Genomic DNA, 13,857 nt, shown 5'->3' with positions numbered 1-13,857 from the left:
TTTATGTATGGGACAACAGCCACTTGGATGCTACTGGCCCAGAGATGGAAAGAAGACAAAGTTGCTACCACAGAAGAATGGCAAACCAAGCTGATGGTCTCTGCCGAAATGGCAACGTTGACTGGAAACCTCAGGAACCAAGAGGACAATTTTTTTTACAAAAGAATGAGAAAAATGTGTAAGTTATTTAAGAGACCACTGCAAGCAGATGGAAACATTGGCAGGGTTTTGATTTCACTTGCAGCGTAACAATTATCATGGAAAATATGGATTGATACAATAGTTAAGAGGTGGAAGAAGATGCAGTTTTAAACGTTTAAAATGGGACTCCAGGGCGGGGGTGAGGGAAGTCCTGAGATTCGGAGGAGTCTCTGTATTTGGATATGTATCTAAAAAAAATTAATTCTTTATAATTCTGTATTGTAAAATCATGTAAAAATGATTTTTTTTAATAAAAAAAAAGATATCGTAGAGTCTGAAAAGGTTCAGAAATGAGGCAAAATGATTGTTGTACTTCAGCTAACGTAGTAAAAGTGGCACCGTTCACGTAGACTAGGTAGCAGGGGAAAACCCAAGGTTTCCCAAAGTACAACAAATATTTAGGGGGAAACCCTACAGGGAGAGAGAAAATCCAAAACAGACCAAAGAGAACAGAGTGTGCTCAGTAGGCATGGGATGTGGTGGGGGCAGGGTGTGAACCTACTAATAAATGGAATGGGTAGGGGATGGAATGAGAAAATCTGGGCTACTTTACGAACAGCGCTCCATGTTGCAACATTTTGCTGCGGTACTGTTGAAGCTGTCTTACGCTGCAGGTGGCCAGAGGCAGAGCCCTCCACTTTTTAAAAGCGACGATCTGCACATTGTGGAGAATTTTGAGAACCGGGGGTTTTCCTGCAGTCATTTCTTCCAAAGCAGCCTGAGCAGTAGCGTGACTTACTGGTGCTGCTCTTCGGCAGCGATGAGAAAACCAGTCACAAGTCAGATGAGGCTGAACTCTGGCCTCCCACCAGCACAACCAAGTGATGGGAACTGTAGTCCGACAATGTCTGGCAGCGTACAAATTCCCCATCCCACCTCTCTTTCTATGCCCCATGGAGGACCTCAAGGTCCACAAATGACAACACTTTGCAGGTCCCAGGTCACAAGGTGGTGAGATTGGTCTCAACTAGGGCCAGGGCCTTTTCAGTACTGGCCCCGACTTGGTGGAACGCTCTGTCACAAGAGACTAGGGCCCTGTGGAACTTGCCATCTTTCCGCAGGGCTTGCAAGACAGAGCTGTTCTGCCTGGCCTTTGGTTTGCACTCAGTCTGACCCTTATGTTTCCCTCTCCTTATGGTTTTGACTTTTAAAATGAGGCTGCATTTTAAATTGCATTTTAACCTGTATTTTAAATTTTTCTTTTTTTCCTTATTATGTTTTTACTGAAATTTTATTGATATTAGCCGCCCTGAGCTCTGGCTGGGGAGGGTGGGGTATAAATAAAATTATATTATTATTATTATTATTATTATTATTATTATTATTATCCCTGCTCTCTGCTGCTTAAGACCTTGGTATCTTCTGGAAACCACAGGGAGGGAGGGTGCTCTTGAACTCGGGTCCTGGTTGAGCGTTTCCCACAGACATCTCATTGGCCCCTGTGAGAACAGGATGCTAGACTAAATGACTCATGTCTCCAAAGGACCAATTCTCCCCCATGAGTCTGCCCAGTTATTCAGATTAGCATATTTTCCAGGCACCCCCATCAGAAACTGGGGAGAGGGCTTTTCGGCTAAGGAAACTTTGCTGCAGAGATGCTCTCCCAGCTCTGAAATTCGAGCGCTGGGGGAAGTCCCCTTTTTTTATCTGAAAGACTTCAAGCTGCACATTACAATTACAGTGGTACCTCTGGCTACATACGCTTCAGGTTACATACTCCGCTAACCCATAAATAGTACCTTGGGTTAAGAACTTTGCTTCAGGATGAGAACAGAAATCGTGCGGCGGCAGCGGGAGGCCCCATTAGCTAAAGTGGTGCCTCAGGTTAAGAACAGTTTCAGGTTAAGAACGGACCTCCGGAACGAATTAAGTTCTTAACCCGAGGTACCACTGTATCTTTATTGTCATTGTCCCATACAGAACAATGAAATTGAATAAATCTACATCAGACGTTCAAAAACCAACAAGCCTGCTATCCCAGCCTAGTTAACCCCCTAAAAACTCTGATACCCCATAATTAAATACAATATACTCCCACAAAGGCTACCTTACACTGAGTTTAAAACCAAAATCGCATTTGGATAGAAACTGTTTCTCAGGTGGCTAGTCCTGTTCTTTATAACCCTGTACCTTCTTCCAGAAGGCAGAAGCTGAAAGAGATCATTTCCAGGGTGCGCACTATCCTGCACTATCTCTGCAGTTTTCTTATGGCACCTGACGGCATAGATTTGATCCAAGGTGGGAAGAGTGCACCCAATTATTCTCTCCACAGTCTTTACAACCCTGGACAGCAGTGTTTTTTCGCTGACCGGGCAGCTCCCAAACCACACACACAGACCATAAGTTAATTACGGTCTAAAGACTAAAGTGGGTTCTAAAAATATGATTAAAGAAGAATGAAGCAGTAACATAAGGAATGTAACGAACATATGTTTGTAACGGGAGTGGGAAACCTAATTTTCTGGGGTAAAATGTATTAAATTTAAATAATTTGGATGGGTTTGTTAAAATTTGGAAAACTAATAAAAATTAATATTAAAAAAATAAAAATATGCCTCTTATAGGGTTGCCATATCAAAAAAGTGAAGATCCAGACACCTTTTTTTTGGAATAGTCGTTGAACTGTTTTTGTAAAATCTATTTTTGATGAATTTCGCCAAATTCGACGCTGCCGACATGGGTTGCCATAAGCCCAGATTTTTTCGGACATTTCAGCGATTTTCTGCCCGGACACAGTTTCAGATGACCAAATCCAGGCTATTTCCAGGAAAAGGGACACGGGTGGCGCTGTGGTCTAAACTAGAGCGCCTCTTGGGCTTGCTGATCAGAAGGTCAATGGTTCGAATCCCCGCGACAGGGTGAGCTTCCTTTGCTCTGTCCCAGCTCCTGGCAACCTAGCAGTTCGAAAGCACACCAGTGCAAGTAGATAAATAGGTACCGCTGCGGTGGGAAGGTAAACAGCGTTTCCAAGTGCTCTGGTACTCGTCACGGTCCTCTGTGTGCCAGTAGCGGTTTAGTCATGGTGGCCACATGACCCAGAAAGCTGTCTGTGGACAAATGGCAGCTCCCTCAGCCTGAAAAGCGAGATGAGCGCCGCAACCCCATAGTCGCCTTTGACTGCACTTAAACGTCCGGGGGTCTTTTACCTTTTTACCTTTATTTCCGGGAAAATCCAGATATATGGCAACCCTAGCCTCTCAGTTATGAAAGGCAGGAGGGAGATGTGTCTTCCAGCATGCAATGAATGCTGCGTAATGAAGGTGCTGGACACACCTCTGTGGGAAGGGAATTCCATCGCTTGGGGGCTGCCACAGAGAAGGCCCTGTCCTGGGCCACCTACCCACCCTGAACTCCTGCAGGCGGCGAAACTACCAAGAGGCCCTCCTCTGCTTATCTTGAGATGGTCTGTATGGATGGAGGCACCCTTTCATATATTTGGGGCCCCGAGTCACTTAGGGCTTTAAACACTAATGTGAGCATTTTGGGACGGAAATGCAATGGTGATTGGTAAAACTGTGAGTGTGATAAAGGCAATTCTCCAGTTATGCAGGGGGTTATGTTCTGGGCCCACGTGTGCTTAAGTGAAATCTCGTAACGTGGGGAGCGCCCTCTAAACCCCCTTTAAACACCTCCTCTGCTGTTCTCTCTCTCTGCAATCCATACCCAAAATAGGTAAAGGTAAAGGGACCCCTGACCATTAGGTCCAGTCGTGACTGACTCTGGGGTTGCGGCACTCATCTCACTTTTTTGGCTGAGGTAGCCGGCGTACAGCTTCTGGGTCATGTGGCCAGCATGACTAAGCTGCTTCTGGTGAACCAGAGCAGCGCACGGAAACGCTGTTTACCTTTCCGCCAGAGCCATACCTATTTATCTACTTGCACTTTGACGTGCTTTCGAACTGCTAGGTTGGCAGGAGCAGGGACCGAGCAACGGGAGCTCACCCCGTCGCGGGGATTCGAACCGCCGACCTCCTGATCGGCAAGTCTTGGGCTCTGTGGTTTAACCCACAGCGCCACCCGCATCCCAAAATACTGTGTCCTAAAATATCAATAACTAGAATTGAAGCTCTGGAGAGGATGAGCAGCATAAACAAGGCCCCGCTGTGCTTCCGGTCTCTTAGGGGCTTCCGTCGCCCTCACTGACATTCTATTCGGGCATCGGGAAGGGTTTCCTCATGAGTCACAAGGACTTCCTAGCTCTCTCCAGCCATTTCTGGGTCTGAATTAGAATTATTTCCCAGTGCCGCACTCAAGCAGAACACGCGTGTGTGTTTCTGTGCTGTTGTTTTGGCTGCTCTCAACATTTTTTTTTTTTAGTTTGTAGGGTTGTATTTGCTATGACAAATCCATAAACTGACACTATTAACCCTGCAAAGGAACATATAGGACATGGAAATGTATTGAAAACCAGCCTTTGCCAACCTGGTGCCCTCCAGATGTTCTGGACTACAACTCCAAAACATCCAGAGGTTGCCAAGTGGGCAAAGGCTGGTTTAAACAAATTCTTAACTAGCTTTGGTCTCCAAAGGGGGTTCCTTTCAAGACAGAAAAGGCCCGACAGAGCCACTTATCTCTGTGCTTCTCTGGAAAGACCCCCAAGAGACGAGCAGAGAAACCTCTTCATTTTACATCTTGAGCCCTTTCTGCCCGCAACACAATCCAGCACGATTCTGCCCTCTTGAAAAAGGCAAAAAAATAAAATAAAATCCTTTATTCACAGACAGCCAAGGACACACAGAGAGAGAGAGTTATTTGCAAGCTTCTGCTAGCCGATTGAACGCTTGGGACAGCGCCGTGACAGTGTCCAATATCCGGCGGCGATCCTGTTCTGCCAAGCGTGCCCCGCAGCGTTGGGCAAACTTGTCTGGGTGCCAGAGGGCCTGCTGGCGCCGCAGGAAGCGCCGGTAAGCCGCTTTGTCGGAGGGCTCCATGCCGTGGAGCGCCACGGTGGCCATCTCCTCTGGCGTCCCAGCCGCGCACGGCCAGGGAATGTCCACGTATCTCAAAAGGCGCGAACCGTCAGCGGAGAAGACCCGGCTGCAGCCTTCCTCGTAGCGCAGCTTCTTGGCTTCCCTCAGTTCCTTTTCCTTGGCTCGGGCCCGCTGTTTGTAGAGCAGGTGTTCCTCCTCACGGAGGCTCCCCAACTTAGGCGGAGGTTTCTGCGGTTCCGCTTTAGGCCTCTGGCGAAGGCGTTCGTTGTCCCGGCTGCGCCTCTGCCTGTATTCGCGAGCGATGCGGTCGGCCCAGTCCTCGTAGGTTTCCGTGTCTGGTCCAGCGGTGTAGAAATCCTCTGGGAAGGGCGAAAAGGGAAGAGGAATTTGAGAATACAACTTAAAGGACCGTCTCACCCGTTATACACCCAGCTGAACATGGCACTCGGACGGCAGTTGGCCAGACACATCATCGGATTCCTCATAACAGCTGTGTGAATCAAAGAGGAGGAAGAGAACTTATTTAAATTTCTAGGGTGACAATTCTCAGGCAAAATGGCAATTATGGAAGTGATAACACAATTTTGGCTGCAGCTGATCAATATTCTATGGCCTTTAAATTGTGCTTGTGGGAGGTTTTTTTTTAAAAAAACTATTTCTTTCCTGCTTTATCCTGTATTTTTATCTTGTGAACCACTCTGAGAACTTCAGGTGAAGGGTTGTACAGTGGTACCTCGGGTTACAGTTGCTTCAGGTTACATACACTTCAGGTTACAGACTCCGCTAACCCAGAAATAGTACCTTGGGTTAAGAACTTTGCTTCAGGATGAGAACAGAAATCGCATGGCGGCAGCGCGGCAGGCCCCATTAGCTAAAGTGGTACCTCAGGTTAAGAACAGTTTCAGGTTAAGAACAGACCTGCAGAACGAATTAAGTTCTTAACCCGAAGTACCACTGTTATAAATTTAATTAATTAATTAATAATCTTTTGCAATATTTTCCCAAGCCAAGGGTCACCCCGGTGACCAATTCCCGCCTCCCCCCTGGTGATCAGCACAGAAAGCCGTCAATATAATCTGCTGCAGGAGCAAAGCCGTTTTGCATGTAACACAAACCATGGTTTAGTGTGGAGCTGTAAGTATGCAGGTTATCAGAGGAAAGGTCGTAGCCTTTTTGCTCTTTTGGTTGTGCCACCGTGAACTAAGCCGTGGCTTGGCTTAGCAAGTCATTTGAAACTGGGCCCATGGTTTGCCTCGCTCCAGGCAAACCACGAGCTGTGGGCAAGGTTTGTCTTACAGATCGCGGCTCGTGCTTTGCCTGGAGAAGACAGATTTGGAGGGTTGTTTGCCGGCTTCTCAGCAATGCACCCAGCAGCCCTGTAGGCAAAGTACAATATATATATTTTTTTTTTAAAAAAAGTTTTTAAAACAAGAGGGAAATAGTCTGCCCTGACCCCCTAGGTACATTCAGGCCTAGAAGTCAGGGTCCCTGTCTCAGGGAGGAACTTTTAATGCTGTATTGTTTTTAACACTCGATTGGAAGCCTCCCAGAGTGGCTGGGGAAACTCAGCCAGATGGGTGGGGTATAAATAATAAATTATTATTATTATTATTATTATTATTATTATTATTATTATTACTTGTACATCCCCAGGGAGGCACACCTTACACAGAGCAGGGAAAAGCAGAGGGGGAGCGAGTAGACTCCCGTAAGTGAAAAAATGGGGAGGGAACTGTTGCTAAGGCCATTGGCTGGTTACTCTGCTTAAATGTCTTATGTTTGGCTTTAGCAAAGCCCTTTGGTTAAATCTGATTTTTTTTTATTTTTGCCATTGCCCTTTTGCTTATGCCAGAATGGTTACTTTGTTGTTTATTGGACCTGTTTATACATGATTATCTAATTTTTGTTCTTACTGATGACTTCGTAACTTATAAAGCAGCACTATATGTGTTGGCAGCTAAGAAGATCCGGAGAAAAGAACTAGATAAAATAGAGGTCAATTGCAAAGGTGATTCGGACATTTAAGCTGGAACATTTTACCTGAGAACCCCCTGCTATTACATCGTATGCAACAAATAATTTCTAGGAGACGTGACCGTAGTTCCTTGTATTTGCAGTGCCTGATGTATTTATGTTTTTTATGGTTGTTGTTGTTTTTCTTTTTGTTTCCTTTGTGAATGATGGCATGGCTAGTGCAATAAAGTTTATGATGATGATGAATTTTTGTTCAGGCCTGTGTTTATTTTGATTACTTTGATCAGGGACTAAAAAATATGCAGGCCAAACATAGTGCAAATAATAATAATAAATAAAATGTATATCCCACCTGTCCTACAAGCAACTGAAGGAGGCATATGGCTCTCCCCCTCCCCATTTTATCCTTCCAGCAGCTCTGCGGGGTAGGTTAAGCTGAGGGGCGGTGGATTTGAACCCAGGTCTCCCGGGGCCTAGTTCAACACTCTAACCACTACACTGGCTCTCACAGAACTTTTGACTCTGCGAGGCTGAGCTTCACCTTCGTATTGCCAGCCCATCTCCTGAAATTCGTCCTCCCATTCGCCGAGGAGTTTGCGGCGCCATTCCCTCTCTGCGTCACCCTCTGCCTTGTCTTCCTCAGACGCCTCCTGAGAGCACTGCAAAAAAGTTACGGAAGGTATCAGCATCCAGTCTGGTCAGCAAGCACCTGAAACCCAACCTTACCCTTCCCCCACGGACCCATTTCTCTTCCTCTTCCCTCAGGAGTTCTCCTGGCGTCTTCCCATCTCTGTTCCTGATGCTCATTGCAGAGGGGCAACGGTTTCGCAAGGGCGAAAACAGGTCTTCGTAGACTGGGAGAAGGCGAAGAACAAAAAAACCGAGATTAATGAATGGCAACCGACCTAACAGCATCAGGCAAACCCTCCCTCCATGCCCTCTAATGGCTGCAATATGACAGGAAATCCAGGCCTTTTTATATATACAGTGGTACCTCAGGTTAAGTACTTAATTTGTTCCGGAGATCCGTTCTTAACCTGAAATTGTTCTTAACCTGAAGCACCACTTTAGCTAATGGGGCCTCCAGCTGCTGCCGCGCCGCCACCGCACAGTTTCTGTTCTCATCCTGAGGTAAAGTTCTTAACCCAAGGTACTATTTCTGGCTTAGCGGAGTCTGTAACCTGAAGCATATGTAACCTGAAGCGTATGTAACCCGAGGTACCACTGTACAGTCATACCTCGGGTTAAATAGCTTCAGGTTGAGCGTTTTCGGGTTGTGCTCTGTGGCGACCCAGAAGTAACCGAACGCGATACTTCCGGGTTTTGCCGCTCGCGCATGCACAAACACTCAAAATGATGTCACGCGCATGTGCAGAAGCGGCGTCCCGCGAACGTGCAGACGCGGGTTGCGTTCGCTTCAGGATGCGAACGGGGCTCCAGAACAGATCCCGTTCGTATCCAGAGGTACCACTGTACATAGGTGTAGCCAGGATTTTTTTTGGGGGGCAGGCCTTTTGTGGAGGGGGGAACCTTAGTTAGCTATGTATTTTTATTGATTGGGGGGCAGCTGCCTCTCCCTGCCCTCCCCCTTTGGCTACACCCATGTATATATAGATAAATAAATAAATACATAAATTTTATAGTCCACCTTTCCACAAATAGCTCAAGGTGGAGTACATGGTTCTCCTCCCCATTTTATCCTCACAGCAAGGTTTTAACTTGTGTGGGTGTTGTTTATTGTGTGTGTGTGTGTGTGAAACCGTTCTTAAGTGTTATAAAAGGGACGCAGGTGGTGCTGTGGGTTAAACCACAGAGCCTAGGACTTGCCGATCAGAAGGTCGGCGGTTCGAATCCCCGCAACGGGCTGAGCTCCCGTTGCTCGGTCCCTGCTCCTGCCAACCTAGCAGTTCAAAAACACGTCAAAGTGCAAGTAGATAAATAGGTACTGCTCCAGCGGGAAGGTAAACGGCGTTTCCGTGCGCTGCTCTGGTTTGCCAGAAGCGGCTTAGTCATGCTGGCCACATGACCCAGAAGCTGTACGGCGGCTCCCTCGGCCAATAAAGCGAGATGAGCGCCCCAACCCCAGAGTCAGTCACGACTGGACCTAATGGTCAGGGGTCCCTTTACCTTTACCTTTTAAGTGTTATAAGTTTTATAAGGCTGATTAATATTTTACAGCCTGCCAAGGACGCCGTAGTCCTACCTATCAGGGACGCTATTATCCAACCAATCAGGGATGCTGTGGCAGTAGATTTCCTGCCCTGTGAGGGAGTTGGCCTGGAAAACCATACAGATCCCTTCAACCTCCATCCTTCCATATTCCATATTCCATATTCCATCTCCTCCACCCACAGCAGACAACCACAGAGCCCCATGTGCAAAGGACTTAGCATGTCCATAAGCTGACCAAGGAACTACTCAAAGGCCATGCCTCACCTGTGCCCCCCTTGCGGGCCACCTGTCGGGCAGCCACATGCAGAGCTGTGTCCCCACGCCGGTCCGGAATGGAGGGGTCCGCTCCGTGCTTCAGCAGGAGGATGGCGGTTTTGTGGTCCTGTCGGGCGCAGCACCGGTGAAGGGGCGTTCGGAGCTTGCGCCCGGCCGCCTCGCCCAGGTCCAAGGCTTCCCCATGGTGCTGCAGGAGCCTGCGCAGTTTGCGGCGACGGCTGGACTCGACGTAGCGCCACAGGCGACGCTGGTACCTTGACGCCATGGGAGCGGGCATGTGGTGGAAAGGGCTTGACGCTGTGGGGGGAGATGCAGGATCAGTACCCAGCGCCCTCCCCCTGGGTTCTGACCACACACCTCCATCTCTGCTTTGCTCAGCTGAGCTGTATGACCTTTGTTTTATACCAGTGGTTCCCAACCTTATTTTGGCCATTCTCCACCTAAGCGTCTCTAAAATCCTGATCCCCCCCCCCCCCCCGTAGCACATAATTATTCTTCTTATTAAAAAAAAGAACTCCTACACATGTGGAGGAAGCCGAAAAGGCCATTAACTTGGTCTAAACAAGCTTCCAAAGAACATGGCCCCCACATTGCTTGTGTATTAGAAATTAGAAGTTTAGAAATTATTTATTGTAACTGTTGAGTGGATTTCTGTTTAACTTTTATATGTTGATATTATTATTTTGTGCTATTCTAATAATTGTTGAATGTTACTTTTTGATGTAGGTTGCTTATTTTAAAGTTTTGTTTTATTGTTGCATTTTTGTATTGCATTAGATTGTTATAAGTTGTACATTTTTTGTTTTTTCAGCTTGTAAACCGCCTTGAGTATTGTAAGATAGAAAGACGGTATACAAATTTTAAAAAATGAAATGAAAAAAGGAATGTATGTCACAATATATATTTATATGCGGTATATGAGGCCCCTAGAACCATAAGAAATGCAAAATGCAAACAAGTTCACTGTTAATAACTCATTCTCAAATTTCCCCCCTTAAAAATCAAATTGCCCTCCTGTTGGGTTTTATACCAAAGACCTAGCTCATTATCCTTGTGTTTGACACCTGATACTATCTATTTACCTAATGTGTGAGCACACTCACTCACAAACACACACAGAGTGTTAGGGAAGAGAAATAGTTTTTCTGTAGGCACTTCACATCTCCGCAGCGCCTTATCTGTTGGCATCCAGAAATCTTCCACTCCTTTGGGAAAGCCAGGTGGCTTATAGAGAGGCAAACATTACCCATTGGTGGTGGGGAATCTTTATACAGCTGAATATGAGCCCTGCATGTACGCAACAACAGCAGCAAGAATACTCATTGCAAAGTATTGGAAGACACAAGAGCTTCCCACACTGGAGGAATGGCAGATGAAACTGATGGACTATATGGAACTGGCGGAAATGACTGGTAGAATCCGTGACCAGGGAGAAGAGTCGGTGGAAGAAGATTGGAAGAAATTCAAAGATTATCTACAGAAACATTGCAAAATTAAAGAATGTTAGAGTGATGTTGGATTGAAAATAAGTGGCTTCTAGCTATACAGGTTTTAAAGTTATATATAGATCAAGATTAAGGATCAGGATTAAAAAAGTTAAAGGAAATGGAAATTTGGCTTTTAAGAGGTAAAAATTTAATGTTATATTATATTAAGTTTAAGGATTGGGATTAAAAAAGAGGGAAAGAAATTGCTGGACAAACAAATTGAACTGGAATACAAAAGAGGGAGGTATGAGGCGGTCCAGAAAATAAGTAAATTTAAAAGTGGTGAAGAAAAGGTGGCATTGTTTTTAACTGTTTTCTTTTTTGTCTTTTGTTGTTTTGTGTTTTTTTTTTGGATTATGTATTGTGTATTTTTGAATTGTGTATTTTTCTTTTTTCTTTTTAATTTTTTTTAATTGATGTGTTCTTTTTATTGGAAACCTTAATAAATATCATTTAAAAAAAAAAAAGAATATGAGCCCTGCAGGGGCAAAGGTGGCGCTGTGGGTTAAACCACACAGCCTAGGACTTGCCGATCAGAAGGTCGGCGGTTCGAATCCCCGTGACAGAGTGAGCTCCCGTTGCTCGGTCCCAGCTCCTGCCAACCTAGCAGTTTGAAAGCACGTCAAAGTGCAAGTAGATAAATAGGTACCGCTCCGGCGGGAAGGTAAATGGCGTTTCCGTGCGCTGCTCTGGTTTGCCAGAAGTGGCTTAGTCATGCTGGCCACATGACCCAGAAGCTGTACGCCGGCTCCCTCGGCCAATAAAGCAAGATGAGCGCCGCAACCCCAGAGTCGGCCATGACTGGACCTAATGGTCAGGGTTCCCTTTACCTTTAAGAGCCCTGCAGGATCAGGCCCATCTATTCCAGTGTCCTGCCCTTACAGCGGCCAGCAAAATGTCCCCATGGGGAGAAACCCACAGTCAGGAAATTTGGCAGCTGCCCCTCTCCCCACCTCACTGTCCTTTCCTTGAGGGTTTTTAAGCGGAGGTTGGATGGCCATGATCTAGCTGAGAGTCCTGTTTTCCGCGGGTTGGACTAGATGACCCTAGGGGTTCCCTTTCCAACCCTACCATTCCGTGATTTCCCCCCAGAAACCTGTCTTCACGCGAGACCCGCACCCCCATCATAATTACCTAAACACCCTTCCGACAACTGCAAGGTTTCGCGCACGAAGGAATTCCTCCCGGTCTGCGTTGATCCATGGCGGAAGGGGAGGCAGAAAGGGCACGCACCGATGAGGGCGGATGTGGCTTCAAGAAGCCGCCCAAAGCGAAGTGGTCCGCGCGCGCGTGCCAATACTTGGTGCTCAGTCTATTGGAGTCCGGCTAGGAAACCGCGAGGTAGGACCAGAAAGTAATTAGCCCTCCGGAACAGTCCCATAGCTTGTTGCTAGGTTTCTCACTGTACTATGGAGTCGTCTCCTCTACTTTCCAGTTTATGTGAGGCAGCCCGGGGCTGATGGGAGTTGTAGTTCAAAACATCTGGCGGGCGCCAGACAAGCGAAGGCTGCTGGGAGGACTAGTGTGATAATTGTAGCGCTTTGAAGAAGTGCTACATAAATCCTCATATTTACCTCTATTATTTATTGTTAGTATTAGGAGTAGTAATATTTCTGTTGTTGGCATCTGTTTCAGGAGACAATATTATTAATAATAATAATTTTTATTATTTATACCCTGCTCATCTGACTGGGTTTCCCCAGCCATTGGGCGGATCCCAACAGAACACTAAAAACACACGAAAACATCAAACATTAAAAACTTCCCTAAACAGGGCTGCCTTCAGATGTCTTCTAAAAGTCAGATAGTTGTTGTATTTCCATGACATCTGACAGGAGGGTGTTCCACAGGGCGGGTGCCACTACCGAGAAGGCCCTCTGCCTGCTTCCCTGTAACCTCACTTCTCACAGGGAGGGAACTGCCAAGAGGCCCTCGGAGCTGGGCCTCAGTGTCTGGGCTGAACGATGTGGGTGGAGACGCTCCTTCAGGTATATTAATAATATTATTAATGGTGGAACCCGTGCTGCATTTTAAGACGCACACCTCAGCTTCCTGTCAGCACAATTTTACAAGCAGCAGGAGGGTCCCGCAGGCTTCACGCTGCAACATTTTGTTGCGGACCTCACATGTTGCTATTAATTATCACTTATAATTTGCCTACAATTTTCGAAGTGCTGTATAGAGATTAAATTATAAGGCCCTGTTTGCAGGCCCATAATCTAATAAGCACAACATAAAAGGGAACTTGCTTAGCGCACACCACAGGAAGAAAGTCTTCCCTTGTTGGCATCTGGAAGCCCAAGTATACATAATAATAATAATAATAATAATAATAATAATAATAAATTATTTATACCCCGCCCATCTGGATGGGCCTCCCCAGCCACTCTGGGCGGCTTCCATAGAAACCAAAAATACAGTAAAATATCACACGTTAAAAACTTCCCTGAACAGGGCTGCCTTAAGATGTCTTCTGAATGTCCGGTAGTTGTTTATCGCTTTGACATCTGCTGGAAGGGCGTTCCACAGGGCGGGCGCCACTACCGAGAAGGCCCTCTGCCTGGTTCCCTGTAGCTTTGCTTCTCGCAATGAGGGAACCGCCAGAAGGCCCTCGGCGCTGGACCTCAGTGTCCGGGCAGAACGATGGGGGTGGAGACGCTCCTTCAGGTATACTGGGCCGAGGCCGTTTAGGGCTTTAAAGGTCAGAACCAATACTTTGAATTGTGCTTGGAAACGTACTGGGAGCCAATGTAGGTCTTTCAAGACGGGTGTTATATGGTCTCGGCGGCCGCCCCCAGTCACCAGTCTAGCTGCTGC

General features: G+C 46.6%; 1 protein-coding gene across 1 annotated transcript; it reads right to left on the bottom strand.

Moving 5' to 3' along the window:
• Positions 1 to 4,896: 4,896 nt before the first annotated feature.
• On the bottom strand, positions 4,897 to 12,315 carry NFKBIL1 (NFKB inhibitor like 1). The gene is made up of 5 exons (XM_080993109.1): positions 12,175 to 12,315; positions 9,542 to 9,850; positions 7,847 to 7,959; positions 7,647 to 7,764; positions 4,897 to 5,490 (listed from the first exon to the last, which is right to left on the bottom strand). Exons 2-5 carry the CDS (start codon positions 9,828 to 9,830, stop codon positions 4,949 to 4,951), a joined length of 1,062 nt encoding a protein of 353 aa, XP_080849235.1. The 5' UTR covers positions 9,831 to 9,850; positions 12,175 to 12,315; the 3' UTR covers positions 4,897 to 4,948.
• Positions 12,316 to 13,857: the final 1,542 nt, after the last annotated feature.

The sequence above is a fragment of the Podarcis pityusensis genome (genome assembly GCF_964106645.2).
Source record: "Podarcis pityusensis genome assembly, chromosome: 2".
In the NCBI taxonomy this organism is placed as follows: Eukaryota; Metazoa; Chordata; class Lepidosauria; order Squamata; family Lacertidae; genus Podarcis; species Podarcis pityusensis.
This window is presented reverse-complemented; position numbering and strand designations above follow the sequence as displayed.

Excerpts from the sequence above, each read along its gene's own strand:
- NFKBIL1 (XM_080993109.1), bottom strand. The coding sequence starts at position 9,830 with ATGCCCGCTCCCATGGCGTCAAGGTACCAGCGTCGCCTGTGGCGCTAC. Across the intron at positions 7,960-9,541 it reads GGCCCGCAAGGGGGGCACAG|TCTACGAAGACCTGTTTTCG; the intron begins GTGAGGCATGGC and ends GCCTTCTCCCAG. Across the intron at positions 5,491-7,646 it reads GATGGGCTGGCAATACGAAG|AGGATTTCTACACCGCTGGA; the intron begins GTGAAGCTCAGC and ends CGCCCTTCCCAG.